Source organism: Camarhynchus parvulus, chromosome 1A (genome assembly GCF_901933205.1).
Source record: "Camarhynchus parvulus chromosome 1A, STF_HiC, whole genome shotgun sequence".
In the NCBI taxonomy this organism is placed as follows: Eukaryota; Metazoa; Chordata; class Aves; order Passeriformes; family Thraupidae; genus Camarhynchus; species Camarhynchus parvulus.
The window spans coordinates 61,642,322-61,665,789 of NC_044586.1; the positions used below are offsets into that span (position 1 = coordinate 61,642,322).

Genomic DNA, 23,468 nt, shown 5'->3' on the forward strand with positions numbered 1-23,468 from the left:
ATCCTGAGAGAATTTCATATGGGTCAGTGGATGGTAAGCATGGACTCACCCTTATAGAGGGGTTAATAGACCTTATATTAGAAATCATCAATTAAATGTAACATTTGAATGAAAATTGAACTCATTAGTTTGTTTGCTCAGCTGTTCAGAGAAATATTGCACAAATGGGGTTTAAAGAGGCATTTGTTATCAATGTAACAGATATGAAAGACTTTCAGCTCTGTGGAATTTTAAATGAAAAGCATTGTACTCAGCACATTGCAGATTAACATCAAAATGCATTGTTCATGATGCACATATACTCTTTACAACTAAAGTAAACTTACATTTGAATGAGGTACTTGTAAAATCTGTTCGAAATTCCCTACTGAAAGATTAATATCTTATACACACAAATTCTGCTAATTCCACTGAAATACATTAATGCCCTCTTTAAGGCTTAAATACATGTCTAAAGAGATAATTGAGCTTTCAAGTAAATCAGAACACCCAAATACCTTCATGCAATGAAAAAATACACATGTAAAGAAAAATCTAAAATTTGAATTTGCCATTAACTGTTCTACTTCTGCAAGACCTTTCTGAAGTAAAATTAATTCAATTTATTTTCCTTCTTTCACTTTTATGTTCTTCTGATCTCCTTTAGCTTGGCACTTCTACCTGTTTCAGGGAAGAGATTCTTACATTACAAACAATTTCCAAATTGCCCTGTGTTCATGTAATGACTTTTGCATGTATAAAAAGGAAAAAAAAACTTGTCTTGTTTTCTTCTCATACTTTCTATGTTAAGAAAGAAAAAAAAAAGCACCCTAGATTTCTGTCCTCAAAAAACCCCACGGATTGCAAGAACAGGGACACATGTTTTTCAGTAGTATCTTGCACTCAGAACAGAGGTTTCTGAGCAAGATTGGTACCAGTAACAGCAGGAATGCCCACAAGAAGCTCTGTTCAGCTAGATGGCTGACAGAGACAAGATTGTCTCTGCTCAGAAAAAAAAAAAAGGTGAAGGGGTGGCAATGGAATTTGATAAGGACATGGCGGCAGGGCCAGGGCATGGTCCCTGTCAGCACAAGAGGCTCCTGGAGCGTGCCAGCAGCATCTTCACACTGTCACACCAAGCCTGTGCTCCCAGTCAGGGATCACCCCCAGCTGCCTGGAGATGGGAAGTGGTGCCATAAAACGGCACTGACAGAAGGAATAACGCGGGGAATGTAAATGATTCCTTGTTGTGTACAAAACACGAGACATCCCTGGGTTCTGTCTGGGAAGTGTTTGAAAAGTTTATTCAGCCCTGCCTTGCAGGGCTGCCTATGGGATGCTGTATTTTTTAAGTGGCTCAAACAGGAAAAATGGAGAAGATTGATTTCACCAAAAAGTATTAGAGTTAGGGGGTGTTTATGGTGCCTTGTGTCAAACCATGAAAATGAGACCCCAAAGTGACCTTTGAAAATAGAAACACTTTGCTCCTCAGATTATTAAGCATAAGAAATCTGGGCAGATCATTGTTTTACCTAAAGCATCTTCCTAGTTACAATATGCTGATAGTCTGAATAGTTTTGAGAATTGATGCAATTATAAATTTGCATATTGCATATCACTGTGGGAGAAAACAGGCATTGTTTCCAGACCCACACAGGTAGATATTTAACTCCAGCATGCAACAGCTCTAAGATTCAGAAATACTAATTTACTTTTTAAACCATGGAACAAGAGCCCAGAATGCCATTTCTTTTATCATTAACGTCCAGCTCACACTGAAAGTTTCAAGGTTTATTTTGACTGGGGTCTCTAAATGACAAGCTAATTAGAGGGGTATGCCAGGCTATTCCTTGGCTAGACTGCAAGAAGTTGAGCTTGCAGCTGTCCACAGAGAAATCTACAACCTGACACTTGAAATTTAGCTGCACTTACCCTAAAGACTGTCATTTCTTCCAGCAAGACTTCCTCTAATTCGTGCCAAGTCTCCTTAGGAATTGAAACCACTTTAAGAACTGTTCCAATATCTTGAAAAGAAGGAAAAAAAAGTGTTTTCAGGTGCTTAAGATGAATACTTCTGCTTTGTAGCAGCCAGAATTTCTTGTAGTATATAATTATTTCACATATAAAGACTATGAAGCTACATATCTCTCAGCACTCATTCAAAACAACTGCTATTTAAAATAACCTCAGAAAACAACGAATTTCAGTAGAACATTTATGTATTTGAATTATCAAAATGCAACAAAAAAAAATACATACTATTACAGTTATTAAGGAATAGACAGGACTGAAATGATGAAGCTGTTAGGTCTCTTAAGTACCTGCGATCTTCCCTGTGTCAAACAAAGTACCTAAGATGTATAAGCCCCTTAAGGCATCTCTATTTCTCTGTGTGTAAGATGCTGGTTCTTCACTGAGGGGTGAAAAGCATACAATTTGTGCCTTTGGTTTAGAAATAGGTGTGTGCCAGCATTTTAGTATTATATCAAATTACATTTTTTGAGCTTTCCAACAAGTCTTGAAATTAACAAGGCCAGCACTGGAAATTCCAGAGCCACAGCCTTTGGCTTTGTGAACATGGTTGAGACTAAAGACCATCTCTGTTATTCAGCTTCTGCATCTGTAATTTATTTCTTTGTTTCTACGAGCACAATTTTCAGGAAACAACAAAAACACAAAGAACCATTTCTGGGTTGGCACACATCACTGCAGACTCTCTGAAATGGAAACAATCTGTATAAGACTTTTCTTTTTAACCAGCCAAGTGTAGTGCCATGTAAATGTATCACAGGTAGAATAACTATGTCCCTAAGGACTCCTCTTCATGTTGCACATCCCACTACTTTAATGGTTTAGGAAAACACAAGGCATTTTAAGCGGATAAAATTCTCAAATAGCTATAAAGGTTGACATTCTTAAAACAAGAATTTAACCATCCATTACACAAAAGCATATATATATATATATACATTTTATAAGTATATATAGTTTGTGGGTGTTTGCTGAAATTTCTGAATAAAAAGATGACAACTCTACTTCTATATCTAAAATGCACATAAAGCTGAGACAAAGAAATCACATGCATTAGAAATGTTTTTATAGGGCAACTGACTTAAAAGCTATTGAATCAAAAAGAAAATACTAGTACTTAACTTCTTTACATGGTTTTGTATTTAAGTATTCTAGAAAACCTGGAATATCCTGTAGAACTGAGATTTTTAATTTTTTCCATCTCCTTCCCTTTAAGCAGATGTTGGTTTCTAGATACATATTTTTGGAATTTTAGAAAGATGCAATTTCTTTTCCCCTGGAATATGTACATCACTGTTTTCTTTCATTAGCCACAAATGAATATATTCTTTTAAAAATATAAAGCATTAGTTATTTCTTAAAACAACAACAAAGCAAAGCACATCTTTCTTTTTATTTAGGCATCTAAATAAAAATGTTCAAATTAACCTACTAAAATATACTAGATAAGTGAGTTTGTATTGGTTTTCATTATGATCACTGCAACTGATTGACTATATTTAGAACAAGAAATATTGAGAATGTTTCAGAACACATGCAATATAAACTTTAAAATAATAAGAAAAAATCCACATTTCTACTATTCTAATTCAGAATAACAGAAAATCTAACAGTAGTTGTATTTGTAATTTAATTGATGAGTTAATTTCCTTAATTATCCTGATAATATGATGACTGTGGTTTTGAGGAAAATACATTTTTAGGGGTGAAGAACAGGGTACTCTGACAGTGTAGCAAAGTGTCACAACTCTATTCTGTGCTGGCCTAGGACTGTCCTCAGTCACAAACCATTAAATGCCATATCCTAGAAATAAAGGGAGATTTTTCATAAAACAGACTGAGTGGGCATTGAGCAGACACAAGTTTCCCATAATGTTGTTTCAACAAAAGGTCAGACTTTTAAGTGGCTCCTGCAACAATTACAATTGCCTGATCTCAAGAAAGCCTCTGAGGTCAAAGATACACTGAGTTAATCACTGTGGAGACTCTGGTCAAGCCACAGGTACCAAAGTGGAGCTTTATCTGACTTCTACATCAAGTTTTAGAGTAGTATTTCAAACAATTTCACACAAACAGAATCAGGCGCCTCCTTTAGGATCAATAGGCTCTGCTTAGTAAGATAAGGTTACTGTTATTAATTGGCTTTACTGACAGAGGCACTTTAACTGTGCCAAAGGATGCCAAACATTAGACCATCAGGATATGCATGAAATCCTGTTTTTTCTGATTACTTTCAAGCACACTGATAGGATTTTATTTTCATTGTGAAACACACTGGTACAATCAGAGTGGGAAAGAAACTGCTCAGCTCAAGGTTTCCCCACAGGAACGGAAAATGTGACCACACTGGATGGCTATTAATTATGTTGTGTTCAATTATCATCAGTTATTCAATGAAAAGGAAAAAAAAAAGTATTTCTTTAACATACTTCAGTTCAGCAGCACATGGGAATACTGTAGATTGCTCTAACAGCAATGGGAAAATACAGAGAAATATTATCTAATCTGATGGGACAGACCTGCAGAGAAAAACCCAGTCACACCCCCGGGAGCACAATTCTGGCTTTGTCATAGGTTCAGATCACCAAGTGGGAAAATGGACTGTGACCAGAGTCCCTAATCTGCTTCCCAGTTAGTTCTTTGCTTGGGAAGAAGTAATTCATGCTGATTGTGTATCTGTTTGTGATTCCTCTGACTCTGAGCAGCTGGCTCAGGGCAGCTCTTTGGCAGAAGGTAGGCAGAGCCTCAGTGCTGCCTCTTTGCCTTCCCCCCTCCATGTGAAAGACACCTTTTCCTGATTCTGAAAACCACAATAAGGACAGTGAGCTCAGAGGAACATGAAGCAGCTTCTGTGCTCCAGCTCCAGGCATGGGTGTTGTAATGCCTGTTCTTGTCCCACGAGGGTATGACCTCCTGCTGGAAGAAAAATGGTTTCTACAGGCAAAAGTAGTATTTCAAAAAATAAAGACACTCTGCACTTAGAAAGACGGGATTTTAGTGCTGAAATATCTTTTGGCAAGTGCAAGTAATAATGTTTCAACACTTTTCTTATAGTCTGTGGGCAGGGCTATCACCAGCATTGGATGGAATCCTGAGCATTTACTCCACACCTGAATATTAGTGGTTTACGAAAATCCTAAACTCAGAGGTAAAAATTATCATTTAGGTTCTTTTTGAGGGAGATCTTGCCTGACTGATTTACCTAAGAACTTCCAGACATAATAACTAAATAACCAGTGTATGCAATGATAACTACCTAGAAGCTGTAGCTCAGTTTCAAGCAAATCTTCCTGCACTGCCTGAAACAGATAGAAACTTCTGTCTTACTTTCCATCTTACTCTAACAGCAGTCTTGAGGAAAGTACAGTGAATTTCTGGAAGAACTTTTTGCTTTCCCTTGCAGAAACCAATGCATCTTTCTTAGCCCACAGGCCAAGATTTGGAGAGTTAAATGCCACCTCTTTTTCTCAAGAAATATACTTAATAAGTTCCTTATGTTTGCTCAGCATCATACCATATATGTGACTAATTTATTTTTTGAGGGCCAAATCAGGTCATAGAGGACTTGTTGAAAGGCACCAAACTCTGTGAATTGTGGATGACACTGAAGTCTCTAATGTGTGATGGAAAATATATATGTAGTGTAAAATCATATGAAAATACTTGTCAGTGTTTTATGCAAGAACATACTGTAGCACTGGTATCTAATAACTCAGTTTACAGCTTTGAAGTGCTTTAACCCTTCCTGCGGAGCTGTGTTTTTTGCAGTTAATGTTCTGAATTGTTATGCTTGCACTGTGTTTGGTACACAAAGCTTCACCAGCTCTCAGTTTACTCATAATACATTTCAGGCATCAACATGAAAGAGTTCTTACATTTATTGCTTTGGAAATCTGAACCCAGGTTTAGAGTACCAGTACTGCATTTAAAGTATGTAAAAAGTTGGACTGTTATAAGACAGACACAGAAGTATTTTTTTGGTCCAACACCGAAAAGAAGCAGTAGGGTTTGATTTGGTTTGGCTTCACGATGCCAATGTGTAATTACTAGTAATTATGTTCAGTAAAAGTTTAAAATACTTTTATTCAACAAAACTGAAGCATCAGCCAATTAATGTAAAACTTTCGCAGGTAAAGAAACAGATCAACGAGATCCAATTGCTACTCAGCAGAGTTTTGAAAGCACTGAATTTAGGAAAATGCCTATCAGCTACTTTTTGGACACTCTTTCTAATTATTACCTTTCTAGAAAAAATGTCTTTTCTGAGTCCATATTTACACTTCTCTAAGACGCCTAAGCTGTATGATTCTGAAAATTCTTTGGAAAGGACATCATCTTTTTTTTTGAATACCAGCTCTTCTGAAAACACTACACTTGTGCCAGATATCTTCATCTTAAGTAAAATGATGCAACCTCTTGGTTGAAGGGCTGAGCATCTTAAGGCAATACTTGAAATACCTGAAAGGCACAAAGGACTTTTACCATACCTGGATATTTGCCTCATTCACGTTAATACTTTTTATGCTGCACTTCAAAATGGGTACCTCAAACCCCTCATTTTAATACTAAATTATAATTAATAAGGCAAGACATTTCTAATAAAAATCCCTAATAGCAGTAGTTGGAAAGAGGGTGGTTTGATCTTAATCCAGATGGCAAAGCTCCTAAAGAATTAAGCTGTGCAGGCTGTGGCCTGAACCTGTAACATTGGATGTTTGTAACAAAGACCTCCCCATGTGCATAGTTTTGAGTCCTGCCCCAAATTTTCACATGTTTACACTGTTCTTCAGTCAATGTTCTGTCTTCCAGAGTATGAATTTTTATCTGCTCTAGGTTTCCATCAATCCTGGAGGAGCATTGCAGTGTAGATGCAAGACCTCTCACCTGTGCCAATGAACATCACATCATACTGTCCATCTTCTGCATCTACCCGATCTACCACGATCTGTGTGAACTGGTAATCCACGTCTGTTTTGATCATGATGGGACGGTTGTTGATGGGGAATACTGGGTTGTACATGGCAGGATGGCTTCTGGCAAATGTGATAACTTCATCAGGAAGGTCCTTGGTGGAATCAAAACCTCCAAATGTTTTACTGGGACACTAGGGAAAAAAAAAAGAAATGTTTTACATTTTATTATTTATCATCCCATCTACGACAGTCTATAATTAAATATGTCAGGGAATCTAAGTGTTTTGTGGCAGACAGTGAAAGTTAATTCTGTCACTCATAGTCTCTATTTTTTAATTTATTTTGGATTTAAACCAATATGGTTAACAGTATGCAAATGATCCTCACACAACACTTTTCTTATTCCTTTTCAGTGCAAAAGGCTTTTAAGTCCAGTTGTGATTAGTATTAGTCTTTAATTGTCAGAAGGAAGAAATCCTGAAATATCTAAATATTTATTTAATTCAACATTTAATACAAGGCAAGCAATTCAATTTGATTATGTATACACAAAATTAATTAATTATGCTATTGTGAGAAATTATATTCACTTCCAAAAAATTTGAAAGGTTTATTAAAACCTTATCAAAAATACAACAGAAGACTGAATAGAGAAAATATTACGGCTCTGGGGGCAGAGGATCTTTGCCACCATGTGCTTATCCACACAGTGGATGTTGACCTTTTAACCCTTTAGCCCCTCCAAAAGTTCTGTACATCCTTTACTCTCCAGTGGTGGAGTTTACTTCCTTAAATCTTGATTGGAGGTCAGATGTTGCCATAGTAACAAGCCAACCCACCCAAATGTCCTGAACCCAAGCCACCCACTGATAACAATGCAAGGTGGGGGTAAAACATAACTGTAAGTCTATAAAATTTCTCGTCACATATATACATAATATTTATCTCTTAATTGTGAGAGTCAATCATCTCATTACTCATCTGTCAAGCCATCATCTTTGTTTCAAAGTATTGTCTTCAGAAATTCACTGGAAATCCAAATTGCTATGTGAGGAACCAAATCCTTAAATCCTGGGACAATGCCCTGTTCTACTGACTTTTCAAACCCCTGCTTGTCTCAACAACTCTGTGTCCTCCATGTAGTCCTGATAATGTGGATCCTGTTACACTAAATCAAATCTAGTGAGTCATGTCTTAAATGTATCTTTTTTTTCTCCCCTCTGATTCTAAAGAAAGCCTTCTCTGAGTGTTACTCATTATACTGTACACATGAACTCTTAGGTGAGAGGAACTGCAGTAACTCCTGACTGTCCTGCACAGCTGGTGCAGGAACAGCTGGTGTCCCATTGGGATGAATCTGGTCCCATGATGTAAGACAGAAGAAAGTCACCTTTCCCCTGTATATACCCAGAGGTGGGCCAGACAGCTTTGCCTCTCATCTGTGAGAACCACAGGGCTCTGCTTCTTACTTTTAGCTTATGTTCTCCCACTGTAAGCAGAAACAAGAGGCTGGAAAAGAAAGGAGAGGTAAGACCATGGTCTCGGTAGCCACAAAAGTATTCCTCCACTTTCAGCTATAACATATCCCACATCAGGACACTCTGTGGCTAATCACGACCACTTGCCCTCATCTCTTCTGTAGAATTGGTAAGTATTTAATGAACCTGTAACATTGACATAAGCATCAGCAGTACATTAGTACTGTTGAATGGGTGAAGGAAACGAGCCACAATGACACCAGGCCAAAGATACTTGTCAAAGATCTTGGTGACCCCAACTGCAGATCTGTTCAGATAACTCTTGAAGACATATAAAACACTGAATCCCAGCTGAAATTAATTATTTTCCAGTATTTGACCTTCAAATATAAACAACTGGTGTTAAAATGCCCGAGATAATCGGCCCTTTATATCCAGGTATAAAATAACTTCCAATTAAATTAAAAACCTAGCGGACAAGATCTTATTAAGCAAGAATCCAGACCTTGCAGGATGCTCAACAGAAAAAAATTGATTGTCTTTGCTATCACCTTGATCCAAATTATTAATAATTCAACAGAAATGAAATTTAAAAATCAATGTCAAAAAGAGTAGTTGCTGTACTCAGCAAAGGGACACTTCCAGCATGGACATATAAAGTGTAAATTGTTCCTTGTGGGCATATTTGTTAGTAAGCAAATTCCATATTTGTTAGTAAGCAAATTCTGTTTGGATGGAAGGTAAGAGAGGAGAGAAGAAGAATATATGATTAAGACATACGGAGCAGAGAAAGCAGAAAGCAAATTAGCTATCCATTTTATTTTTTCAAGATTTTTCAACCTTTTTCTTATTATTATATGTTGTTGCTCTTTTATACAAAAATATTATGAAGAGAAAATCAGATGGACTTTTCAGGATTATTGGCCAAACCATTCTCTGTCTCAAAAATAGTGTTTCAAATGTTACACTTAAATTTTAAGTTTGCTTTGCATCTCAATTAATATTCTAGCTACAGTTCAATACTAATTACTTGGACTAATTAGATAACAATTAATTAGATAATAGCTGTAAAGTACTCTATGCATAAAAATCACTACACAAGAACTAAGTATTGTTAATTGCAGCTGGGCAAACACTGTAAAAAATACTAAATGAACATTCATTTCAATTTTAGGCAAATTAATTTCAGCTGTGTTTCAACTGCTTGAATATTTACTTTCCAGCTCATTTTCTACCAAAGGATTTTACTTGCAGCAATATGAAACAATCTCCCCAGGGAAATGGTCACAGCACCAAGAGTGCCAGAGCTCAGGAAGCATTTGGACAATGTTCTCAGGCACAGGGTGTAACTCTTGGGGCTGCTCTGTTCAGAGCCAGAAGTTGGACTCAGTGACCCTTGTGGTTCCCTTCCAGCTCAGGATATTCTATCATTCTATGGACTAAGATATACTTTGCACAGAAAATTCATAAAACTAGAATTAGCGTCGTAATTCTGTGTTTGAATAAGACTCTCAATTCTGAGACTCCTATTACTCCTTGGATCCCCTGCTTTTCTGAGAATAAAAAAATTACTGTAACCCTGTGTCTTTACATGTGAAGTTTAAAGTGCATTACCAGGACTAGGCCCAGTAAGGAATCCAACAGAACAAATCAGTATCTACATTTTGGTAGGAAGAAAAAGCTCTTTGGTCATAACTCTTGGCACCATGAAGCAGAGAAAACCTGAGCTCTGTAGCTGAATTCACAGAAAGTCAGATAGGAATTCAGGATGAGCTACCTGAGTTAAGATGAGGTATACACAAAAGTCCTCCTGCCTCTCCCAGATACTTAAAAAAAACAAAAAAAAACAAAAAAAAAAACAAAAAAAAAAAAAAAAAAAAAAAAAAAGAGAGAACAAAAACCAAGTCCTGTAGATCTTACAGGAAAAATCTTGCAATTTCTTTGTTGCACGTGAAGTTGATGCAGAATTGTTTACCAAGCTTTCTGGTTTTTCAAAAACCATTTACTTTCCTTTTCTTTTACTCATACTGGGCAAATCACCAGATGCTCAAGAAGTTTACTGGCACCTCACCTATTAAATTCCTGAGATAATTCAGCACTGTTTAACTGCAGTGCAATCTGGAAATGAATTACTCTAACACCAGATTTTTTCCTCCCATCCCTTTCTGCATTTCTTGGAAAAGGAGTCCAAAGGTCTGACATCTGAGGAACTTCAAAAATCTTTTTCTTCTCTATTCTCAACAGATCTTCAAATCATTGAAAACACACACAACCTCATCACTTTATAAACAAAAAGCTTCTTTCCAGCCAGAAGTGCACCTCATTTTAAAATTCAGTTTTTATTCTATTAATACAACAAAATGATTTTAGCAACTGTGAGGGCACGCCTCTTTTTTTTATAGTGGCAGAACCCAGGATTAGAGTCCTGGCATTGTGCTTGGACAAACTGCTGGTCTCAGCCACTCTAACAACATTTACAGTGGCATGGCCTCCTTCACTACATCTGTGGGGCTAAGCAGACCTGTAAAATTTGGGATTACATTTGATTTTAGGCAAGAAAACAGCTTATGGTGGAAACTGAACATCTTTGCACTTTTGTGAATCTTAATAAAAGCATTTTACAATGAAATCATAAAGGTAAACTCCATTCGGATAGGGTAGCCAGAAACAGAAGTATCTGTAACCTAACTGCATTTCCTTACTTTGACAAAGGCTCTGGTGTCTTAGCTCACTTTGCCACTTAAGGGCTGGGTCCTGGCCCTTGTTTTTCTGCTTATTCTGGGGAAGTTGACCAAGTTATTATTTTTTCATATGCAACTCAGATCAAGACCCTCAGAGAAGTTGTGGAGTAACCCCCAGGCAGAACTGAGGCCAGAACTGTGTCTCAGGACACAGAACTGTCAGTATCAAGAGAAAATATTTGAGTTGTGTATTTAGAATCTCAACAGAGCTACATCTGATCTCTGCAGAGGAATGAATGCAACAGTCTGTGTGCAGCAGTCAGTTCTTTATCTCAGTCTACTTCTGTAATAAAAACATGCAACATTCTCCTTTCTCCATAGTTCTACATAATATCTAGTATCTGGTTTTGTTCAGGAAGGTTAATTGAAACTGCAATCAAAGAGGAGTATAAAGGAACAGAATAATGAGCATTAAGTCTGTTAAACTGAAAAGGTGAGAAGAGCTAACAAGAAATACCAAAAATATCTACTCATTCACATTTTCTAGCGTTGTAACACAATAGAACTTTAAAAAAAGTTCCAACTCCCTGACATAACAGAATTAACTGTAATAATTGGGGAAAAAAGCTTCACCATCAGATGAGAAATGAAACCTCTTTTATGCTGCAGAGCTCGTATTTTAACTCTGGAAAAAATTAGAAATTCTTTTAGTCACAGCAAAGGAGTGAGGAGTGCTGAGGAATCCAGCTGTCAGGGAGCCACTGTTTTCTTTTACTTAGGAAGTAATTTTCATTACTTCCCGATGAGCATATATATCAGTTGAAAGATCAGATTTGAAAAGACAATTTCCAACATACCAGAGAAAAGTAGAAAATATGATGAACCAAAGAAGCAAAGTTATTCCTTTTGGAAGGTTATTTCCTAACCTTCAAAATTATTTCTTTGGTGCCTTATATTTAAGAAGAATCTTGTAGACATATGTATTATTTACACATATACATTTTTATGTATACAAGTGTAGATATATATGTAATCTTCTGCAATGACAGTTCTCAACAATAAATGGGCCAAGCTGATTAACACAAGCTAAGAAGCAAGCCCAATGTATACAGTTATTGCTTGTTTCATAAATGTCCCATCTTTTTAGACTACTAGAAATTTCAGAGGCAATTTTTCTAGAACATGATAATATCAGTTGAAATAAGGATGTCTTATATGGATTGATATTTGACTCATTTATAAACCAAAAACAGAGAATCAGGTAAAACCAGATATTTTTTAAAATTCCCAGTGGAAGTTAGAAACTATGGTAGTCACTCTGTCATCTGTTGCAGAAATATCTGTTTTACTGTCCTAGATTTAATGTTGAATGAAAGTTCCTAACAGCAAGGCAAATCCTCTGTTTTCCATTCATTTTTATGAAGAATGGCTCAGTCAGCCAATACTTGGGGAAAAAACCTAATTCCAAGGAAAGGATAATGCAATATAATTTATGAAACACTTGACTTTCAGTAAAATTCTCCAGCCATTACCAAAACTTCTTTTGAAGTTGTTAACATGAATGCCAAAATTAAAATCCAAGGGAAGTTGTTACTGCAGTTTCATATGTTACAAGAAAATCAGTACATTCTGGACCTGGAGGAACTGTTAGCTTTCCCTTCTGCCACTCTATCTATTTCGTTATTTGTGTCAGTTTCTTTCCTGGATCTCAGCTCAAGGACCATGTCACGTGTGAAAATGTTTTCCACAGTTTTCCCAGTTCAGATGTCTTGGGGTACTCACAGTTCCTGGCCGTGGGTACGGCACTCGCCCTTGGTAGGGAACCCACTGGTAGTTGGGGCCATCTCGGTGGGCGTAGGGACCAAGAAACACCCTCCTGACATCAGTCATGCTGTACATACACACTGCTGATCCCTTGAAGATATTACTGAAAATGAGGGGAAAAGAAATCAAATCAGTTTCTTTAATCAAGTGCTAGAGCTATGGGACTAGCAGCTTGATGATTTCTAATTTATTGCATGTGATGATTATCAAACCTCCGACATGCTCTCAGAGCAATCCTCACTCACCTCCTGTGAAAGTTCAGCAAAACTGATATGATCTCCCAGACATTTTCCTTAGCGATGGCTGCTATTTCACTATTTAAAACATCTTGTCCCCAGAAGGCCAAAGCCCAAATTTGAGTAAATTTCAGTAAGGCTTTCCCTAGAGAACTATTCAATTTTTTCCTACACTGTACATTTTTCTATTTTTTTTACAGTCTCTTCCATCATTTGGGCAGCACAAACACAAACTTCAGTGTTGTTTCTTACCCTCAAATTTTTTACAGAAGACAGTAAGGACTTGTAAATCTCCCTCTTCTATGCCTGGTATCACTAAAAACATTCTTTCTGTTTAGAAACTAAAACTTTTTTTTTCTTCACAGATAAATGTGGCATTACAACCAGTACTGCAAACCCTCCTCAGGCCAAAGCTAAAAGTATATTTTGTTCTTGGTGAAAGCACAATGTAACAAAAACATTCAAGTCACAGTTATATGTGATTCAATAACAGAACTTTTGAGAGATCATTTGACTTTCCAGATTTCAGCAATATTTTTTATTAATATCTCCTTGACTAGCCAATTTCTCACTCCACAGCTTTCCTATTTTACACTGCCCCCAAACAAGTTTATTTATGCTTGCATTCATTTTCCAAATCTGTGTGGAAAGGGCTACAAATGCTGATCCCTGCTATAAAAAGCCAATTCAATGGCAAGAACAGCCTGAGAAACTGATAGTCTTTGTGTTTGCTAGCTTCAGGGTGATGATGTACATCGCTCATAAGAAAGAAACCTAATTCATTACTTCTTACTGACATTGACTTCTCAGTTCAAAGGTTAAGGAAATTTTGTGTTTTTAAAAACACTTTTAACAAAGAGACCTCTCTAAAACAAGCAGCCACCCAAGTTTCCACGTAAGAAAATGATATGCTCTGTACCTGGAAGTTGTAAACACTCCGTAGACTATTGGATTTTTAGGGTCTTTTGAGTTCATTAGGAACACATCCTCTGTAGCGACAACAAGAAAAAGAAAAGAAAATCAGGTTAAATTCATGCAGGTAATACCTGAAGACATTTCTATATTCCAGCCATTTCTGCCACTTACGTAGTTCATCAAAGTGTGTGTCAATGCCATTGGGTCCTGGCACAGAACAAATCAGACGTGCTTTGAGGAAAGTTGTCCATTTGTTAACAAGGCTCCTGTGTCCACCAAAGTCATTCTGATAACAGAAGTTTTTTGCATTAATATTTAGCAACAGTCTTTGTTTCAAGTATCAACAGAGTACAGATAAAATATAGTAAATAAGATGACATTTAGGGAAAACAAGAGAGAAGAATTCACCCTCTACGTACACAAGCAACATTATGTTGCAAAGACACAAAATTGGAATTATTTTTATTTTACATTGATTGTGTCATGTTTCATACTAGTCCGTAATTTAAAAACAGAAACCCTCAAATCTCTTTATATAACTTTATTTATATTCAACACCAGGAAAAAAGAAATTGGCAGAATATCTTGCTCCAAAGCTCCCAGTCTACCATGTCCTGGAAAAGCTGAGGATGTTTATTATGCTTAACTGGGTAGCAATAAAGTAGAACTGAAACTTGCAATGGAACAAAGTAGACAAAAATGCCAGAACAGTGGGATCAAGGGCCGTGAGGACGTCATACTTGTGGGATAACTGGTTTAAAAGTAGGAACTTCTGAATTCAAGGAGGTAAATTGAAGTTGTGCTTATGGATTAACAGAAAATTTTACTGTAAACACCACAGTTGCCAAAACTACAACATCTTTAATATAATGTCATTAGCAGAAATGTTTTTGGAAGTCTGTCAGAAAACCATCTGGACATTTATCAGTGTGGACAAATGATTCATCTTGCAGTCACTAGGGATCTTTGGAATGGCTGCCCATTTCTACAGCTAACCTTAAACAACGATTTTGCTGTATCTTCCTTTGCCTCTGTTTTAAAGGTTTTCACTAATGTGGGAATGGAAAGGTATTAACACTTAAAAAGCAAAGTCTTCAAATGTTTTGTCCTACCTGGAAGTATCACATTTCCTGTAAAAAGACTTTCTTTTGCAGACACTTTCTAAGCCTCAGAAGATACCTACAACTTTTTAAACCAAACATCATAGTTTGTGAAGTTTCCTCCCAAAAAAAGAATTGAATGGTATTGATTTCTGTATGTCATCCCCACACTATTTTTGTCTTGGGATGACCCAAGAGTCAATTCCAATGTTAATACTGAATAGTTCACAAGCGAGAAAACTCAGTTTCTAAAATTGCTTGCAAGTGCATTCAGTATCACACCAAGAATTCATCATCTGACCTTGCAGATCTGCCCTATTCTGGCATGAGTGGCTTTTCCAGTGTGCTCTCCATCAATTGCGTTTTCACGGAAGAAGAAGTAGATCTTGTCATCTTCTGGATTGTCACTCTCTGGTATCAAGTGGGCACTGACAAATCTGGGATCTGAGAAGACAATGCCATTGTGTACATTACTACTGCATAAACTGGATCATTTATCTTCCTAACATAAACAAAATGTCATTTTTCTTCCCAAGACCCAGTCATTGCATCCCATGGTAAATATTTCTATATTAGGTACATCATCACCTGCTAATGTGTGACAGGCATTTACATTCCTCTTATCTTTAATACAGAGAGGTGTTTGCTACAGGTATTTAATGAACAAATCTTAACTTTATTATTGGAGCAATTAAGTGTTTATGAAATCTCTTTACAAATGTTTGTATAACATTACAGCATGGTTTCATAATTCCATGTATTTATTACTGACATTTTTCTTCTTCTTTGGATGTCTGGACTTCAGGTAATCTTTCTGTATAAGTAACAATTAAAATGAAAGAATTATGGAGACAAATGTAAAATTCTCATTTTAGCAATTAAAAAAAAATACACCTAGAAAATTGTTTGTGCATTACTGTTAAAAAAAGTTAAGTTGAAAACCACATTTTGACTGCTATTACCTTCACATGATACCCCAAATTCCTAAATTTTTGTCTTCTTTTCAAAAGAGAAATATATTTTAGAATTTCTATTCAAGTTGTTGAAATACCTTATCTTGCCATTTTTGTAAAGTATTATTTTTACATACATAAACTTTATTTCTTAACGATTAGAGTGACAACTTTATTGGGTGGCAAAAAAGATACATCAACAAGCGAAAATACATATAACGTGGACATACTGATGAGCTACATAAAAAATACTGTAAAGAAGTTTTGGCAGAGAGAATTTTATAGAATTCATATCAATAAATTCATACCAGCGGTGCATCTGGCTCATCTCTGTATTTTACAGAGATACTTCAGCTGGTATCTTTCACTATATTTGGAAAAAGAAGGCATATCCAACAGATTTACCAATCTGTTTTATAACCATTCTACATCCTGCTGGGATAATTAACTGTAGAAGAACTATATTTAACTACTCAGAGTCCTGTTCCTATGTGAAATTGTAAGCTATTTTAGTGTCTGTATTAACATCTTTTCAGTGTATATTTATTGCCAGATAGTCATGGAAATAATGAACTTTGCTATGTTTTGCCAGGTTGCTCTAGCTGGCCTGTGCAACCCATTGCCTTATTAAGGATGGCAGTGTTTTTAAGACACATTGACAAGTTATGCACACAGAAGTTTAGAAGTTTAGATATTTATACTATATGAGTATATACAGCATAATTTTGTGTGTATTATCATGTACTCTGTGTGTATATATATGTATATATTCTCATGTATTTCTGTGTGTAGGTGCCTATGTGTATATATTTATATATAAGTACAGAAGGATGACCTTACTGGCTCAGACCAAAGTTTACTTAGATCAATACACAACCACCAAGATTGTCCAGAAGTAATTATTTGAGACAAGAAAGAATATGGTGATTACAAATAATACTCCCCAAGAAGAAAGTCCCTTCCTTCAACTGTTTTCAGTGTAGCTGATTCCCTGAGCTTTGCTGCTTCTGTGTCCTTAGTTAACTCTCAAAAGACTTCTAATCCAGTTATCTGTCCAGTTTCTTCTTGAGCCCATGCACATTTCCAGAATTCAGCACGTCCTTTTGGAATTTGTTCCTCACCTACATAATGTAATGAACTAAAATTTACTTCTGATTTTTGTTTTGAACATTGATCTCAATAACTTCATTTGGTTCATCTTAATTCCTGTATTGGAAAAATGCTCAGTAATCAAGATGTGGATGAACTATGCTCTTTAACAAGGGCTGGAGCAATTCCCTTTGCTGAATTCTCTGTTGCAGTTTTTTTTTTTTTTTTTTTCCCTATTAATTTCTAGCAGTTAATATGGATTTGACAGCTCCTAAACAGTAATCTGAAATTGTCATGGAATTTATGTGCCATATCCCCAGAACCTCACTCTTCATTGGTGGTACTCTGCCCATAGCCCATTCTTTTATATGCGAAGATAGACATGCTCTCCTCATGGTTTTCCCCATGGTTTATCACTACATCATTCATCAAAAATAATTTTATTTGTCATTTGATTACTTAGCTACCCAGTTGCATTAAGATCCTTTTGTGATCCTTCACAGTCTTCCTTTGTCTCACTCTGCTGAATAACTTAGGTTCATGTGAAAAAAAACAACCTCTCATTCAACCTCTATTTCAGGCTATTTATGAACGTGTTGAACAACACAGGCCACAAAACAGATCTCTGTGAAACTGCGTCTACCACCCATTGTCTCTTAAAACAAACACCTTTAGACATCTGAGAACATGAAAAATCTGAGATCTTAAGCTCTCCACCCCAAACCCTAGTAATGCAAGCTATTAAATGTCCTTCCTTTCTTTCTAGCATGCATTTAATAGCTTTCAAGTTACACTGACACGAGACCCAAGATAAAAAATATCTCAACTATTTTTTATGTGATATACTAGGGCTTTGCATGCAACTTGAATCTCAAGAAATAAGGGCTACAGCTTGAAAATTTCTGCACTGCAGACTGGGGAAGGATCTATCAGAGAAAGAGGATACCCATTGGAAGACACTGTTCTTGGCTACTGGATCTGGAGAACCTCTTTTCTGAATATGTTGTTTTTACATCCTTAAGGGCTTAATGAAAAAGGGTAAAAAAATATTCAACCAAAACCTAAACACATTCCCAAATGGTTGAATGATTTGTTTCTAGCACAATGGGTTTTATAAATCACAAGAGATCAAGTTCTAAAATAAATCACTATATTATCAGGTGTCAAAAATCTAACTTTACATTGGCCTATGAAGATACTGTGGGGAGCCCCATTTTGAGTCAAAAATATTGCTGATATAGCACTGGTTATGTAAACTTGCCCTCGGTTAGCATATTATTATTCTTTTCTTTCCCTCTCATAATTTTGCAAGTGAACCAGAAATAGTAAGACAGTTTAGTATTAAAGCACTAACACAACAATGATAGAAAAATAGTTGAATAAATTGAAAATATGTATTTTAAATGATTCTGTCAGAGCGCCAGCAGAGAAGAGGGTCGTGAGGCAGGCAGATAAATCTAATGCCACAGTTAGAGCACAAGTGAGTGTGCTTTGCATACACTTCTTACCAGTGCTCATCAGAGATGGATTCAGATTTTCAATGAGTGATTAATAATCCTAACTACATCCCTGCAAATGAAGTAGTCACACAACCTCATATTAGAAACACATCCATTGTACACCATGGAACAGTTTTTCTTGAACATCATTTCTTACTGAGCACACCTTGGATTTTTTTCCATCTAGGTAAATCGATATGTTTTAGTCAATAAAAGAGTGGTTCTTCATGTTATAGGGCCCTTGCTCTTGTTACCTGGTGGTGCTTGGGTTTTTCTCCCTCTTCCATCTAACAGATTTATGTCTATGCAGTGAACCAAATAAATGAAGAGCAGGCTACATGCGTTCTGTTGCATATAGAAATAGATTAATTTCTGTTTAGAATGAATGTAGTGCTTACAGAAACATCATGATACCATGTGTGGGGAGAGGGAGAGAAAAGTGCTTGATAATTTCATGGGTTATAAAGCTAAGAACCAGTGATCTGTAGTGTGTTCTTTATTGTTGCACTAGCACAGGGGCTGTCTGACTTGCCTGAGGCTTGATGCACACTTGCATTCAACCCCAGGGCTTCAGACCATGCTCACTACTGGCTGCCGAGGGTCTTGATGAATCAATCAGCCAGATGGCCAGCAGTCACGCAACACAGCCCTCTCCACGGACTGCACAGCACTTTTTTACTGCCCCTCTTTGAGGGTTGGAAGGGAGATATCCACAGCTGAGGGAATAAGGGACTTCTCCTTGACTCTCCTAATTGCTCACCCATGCAGCAGAAGAAAGAATGTCATCCATAAATGTGTATGTTCAAGTATCGAGACTGCCCTGCCCTACCCTGCAAATTTAAACACATTTGGTATCAAGGGGTCCCCATGGGAAGTTTAAAATAACTCAGTCAGGGTTGACCTATTTCATACATGCAACACAACACAGCCACAAAAGAAATGCTGGAATGAACTTTAAGCAAGTTTTACTGAATGGGAAGTAGGACTTTGATTCCAAACCCACCAGTAATAATAGTAAAAGTCAGTGCACTGCAGCTATTGGGGGTAGGCGGAATGACTTCAAATTTCTGAGTATGAATTATGGAGTATTCTGCAACCCTAAAACTGCCTCCAATCCACTTAGCCCTCAGAAATGCTGCAACAACAATTCAACACTTTCTTGTTTGAAAGCGGTTTCCCATTGGTTAGAAGTCCAGAAAGCTTGTTTTGGGAAAATGGATTTAAGAAATAATTTTGACAGCAAATATTTTGCAATGATTCATTGCTTTTAAAAAACACAGGCAGACAATGTAGAAGACTGCTTTAAAAAACAGCATACATCAAACAAACATTTCTGAAACGTGTTTTAGCATGATCAAAGGAGAAACAAAGCCACAGCACAAACATGATCAAAATAAAATTACAGCTAAAAACACTTCTCTGATCTTGCAGCCAAAGTGAACAAGCTAAAAATAAAAACTTAGATTTTTATTTAAAACAATCAGCCTTTAAGAAGCAAATTATTAAAGTCCACACCTTTTTCAGTCTCCTTTTTCCAGTTGTCTTGCCTGTGGTGCTACTCCTCAGATCCCACATGACACCTTTGTGTGCCCTCCTGCAATTACCAGCTCAGCAGACATTTCTCTGGCAGCAGCCCATTAAACTGTCCTTCCTGAGAAATCTGGCTCTTTATGAAAACGACACCTTGGTCCAGCTGCCTTTATGATTTATTTGCCATTGTTTGCTTATTTAAGTAATGGAAACATGTTTTGCCTGTCTCAGCATTTCAGGTTGAGGAAAAGCGAAGGTAAATCGATCTGCACTGGTTCTTTAACAAATGTTACTCTTTAGCAACAATAACCACACAAATACACACACGCACCCAAGAGCAGGAAACAATAAAAGTCAGAAATTGGCTTTCTAAGTGAATTGTATTAGCATTTTAATGAAGATCTATAAACTTGAAGGCACAGAAATTACCTTTAGCTGTCAAGATTGAGTAAGCTGAAGGAACAGAAGCTGGGGTCATCTTTTCATCACTTGACAAGAACCAAAGGGCAGTTCTCTTAGGAAATGCTTTGTAAAGAGTTTGAACTGGATGCCCCTATTAGTGTATATTTACAGTCAAAATGACTAATTTATCAGTTCACAGCAAGAAAATTCTAGGAAACTAGGGAAATTTTATGCTCAGTAAAACTGCAATTGCTATAATTTAATGAAAAGTACTGGAGGGTGACTGGGACCCTAAGGAGAGGAAGGCTAGAGAAGATGAAATTAAAAATTTAACAACAACAAAAACAGACAGCTACTCAAGGCTTCATAACCACATACAGCACCCGTCCGCTGGGACCCAGCACAGAGAACCAAACACTGTCCTCACAAAATCTGGACTTGCTCTCTCTGTGAAGCCCCACTACCCACTGAGAAGGGAGCTGCAGCTCCAGTCACAAATGTGCAGAGCAGAGCTTCTGCCTCAGCAAGGTCACCAGAGGACAAAGCTGTTAATATGTGGTGATGAGAGAGCTAAGATGGTTTGTGGTTTTACACACTCGAATGTAGTTTACAAAACACCAAAGCTTTTAGTAGTGTTCTTTCAAAGTCCCTTCATTTAAATTCCTCAACTTTCACATTCCTCTTGCTGCTGTGGACTCAGGCAAATGCTGCAGAGCTCTCATGGATTCACTGCTTCCAGTGAAGCTCCTCACTAACATGGATGGCCACATCAGACCACATCCTCAAAGTGGGAACGCTGTTTGCACAAGGGATAACTTGTGCTATTATGGAGCTAATATGAGGGTTTTGTGGTAACTTATCGTCAGATGCTAACATAGAAAGGACAGACCACAGAGTAGAGATGTCATTCAAAGATGCTGTTTACAAAGTCAGGAGGATGTGTGGCATGCAGGGCATGCATGATCAAGCTGTCAGCAGCTATTACAAGGTAAGAAGCCCTATGGTCCCTCACTGATTTTGCAATGGAAATTCCCATCAGAAAGAGTTTTAAAGGCTGATGATAATCATCAAATGGCTTATCTTTGAGTCAAGATGATCTTAGAGTAATGTCAGCTTAGCTATGTCAGCTATTTCTCTTTCTTAGAAGTGATAGCATATTTTTTATCAATTTTTCAAAGATGAGTAAAGGCAATTTTTGTGTGACAAATTATAAAATACACTAATAAGTGTAAGGTTTAACTAAAGTTTCTTTTAATTTCAATCGTGTACTTTAAAAAAAATAATTATTCCAAACTCTTTTCATAATTAAAAAAAAAAAAAACAACCTCGAACCAACAAACCCTTCCCCTGCAGATTCCAACTGCTATGCTTCAGTGGTGACTTGTGTGACACAAAGGGATTACAGACTTTCAAGGATGAAAGGTATTAAAAGTAGCAACAACATATCACTCTTCTGTCATTTCAATACACGGGTGCAGCGGCAATGTAACACTCAAAAGACATGAATTAAAAAAGACACACCATATTCTTACACATGCAAATTCTTCAGCATCTCAAAGGTACACTTACCCATACAGCAACAGGAGTCTAGCCTTTGTGGCTTTTACAGTGGCTTGACTGTGTCATCCATGTGCCATTCTCATTGTGAGAGACAATAAAAGTGAATTTAAATGATAGGGTTTTTCAAGGAATTACTGATCTGTAGTTGAGGCAAAAAGCAAGAAAGGGAAAGTGTGTCGCAACATCCTAAAGCATTCATGCTCCATGCTGGGGGGAGCCAGCAGAAGTGAAAACTTGGCAAGGCCAGACTGGGGACTGAGCCCTCCTGGGGGCTGGCAGTGATGCAGGGTAAGGGGAGCACAACCTCAGTTTGGGGTGCTCAGCACCTCTGGAGTATTGTAAATGAGTCCCTGAGTACCTGCCAAGACAATGCCACCACCCCAAAATCCCTCATCTCCTCTGCCTTAGAGGCATAATTCAGCATGAACATATCTTGGGAATAACATTTTGGCTCCCACAGGAAACTGAAGGGAGAAAATGTTGATCTCTGATGCAATTATCAGTTTCTGAAGCCTTTGTTCTAAAGAGACAACAATAGTTTTGATTCCTTGTTAAAGACTAATTATATGGTGAAGAAAAGTGAATATAAAAGTTCAGTAAAATTGTAGCTTAATGCTCAACATAAATTAGATTTCTCACAAAACAATGCTTATGATCTATCCACCCTATTTAATTTAAAAGAGATGATTATTATCTCCTTACAGAACAACAAGCAAAATTAACACCTCTTTTCCATTACTGACAGTGTTTTAAGGTTGTTGTATATCTATCAACACAATTAATTTTAAACTTATTTACTTGTCCCTCAGAGAGAATAACTGGGCAACTGAGAAAACTAGTGTCCATCACAGAACAGAAAGTGAGGCTTGCAGCACACTGTCTCCATTTAGGAATACTTTAATCTCAATTTTCTGTATTTCTTAAAGGTAATGAGAGTTCCAGCTAAGAGCCTGTTTCTTCTTCTCTCAGTCATTTATCTGAAGTTTTTGACATTGATGTTTGGAAATAAAAACACTAGAAAGCCTGTGCCTTAACCGTGTAACCTACATCTTTAGAGCTCTGGATGAGTGACAAGAACTAAATACCAGAGTCTTTATGCTAAGACGTGGTGTATTAGGGGAGGAAGCGGAGCGTGGAGGCACTGAAGACAAAAGATGTTTCTGATTTGGGGTGTTACAGACTTTTGGCATATAGAGCCATGCTACAGGCCTGCCTTTTGTAAGCTCTGAGGATTCACAGGTGGAGCACAAGTCCCTGGAGATTCTGAAGCAGTTTATG

The 23,468-nt window shown here is 37.0% G+C and overlaps 1 protein-coding gene across 4 annotated transcripts in view; it reads right to left on the reverse strand.

The window, feature by feature from the left end:
* SEMA3A (semaphorin 3A) overlaps positions 1-23,468 on the reverse strand; it is a 322,318-nt gene that overhangs the window by 22,229 nt on the left and 276,621 nt on the right. For all 4 annotated transcript variants that reach the window (XM_030961129.1, XM_030961130.1, XM_030961132.1 and 1 more), the window contains 6 exons: positions 15,459-15,601; positions 14,229-14,343; positions 14,062-14,131; positions 12,865-13,009; positions 6,895-7,114; positions 1,912-2,003 (listed from right to left, as the gene is read on the reverse strand). In XM_030961129.1, the coding sequence (XP_030816989.1) occupies positions 1,912-2,003; positions 6,895-7,114; positions 12,865-13,009; positions 14,062-14,131; positions 14,229-14,343; positions 15,459-15,601 (785 nt within the window). The remainder of the gene's footprint in view (positions 1-1,911; positions 2,004-6,894; positions 7,115-12,864; positions 13,010-14,061; positions 14,132-14,228; positions 14,344-15,458; positions 15,602-23,468) is intronic.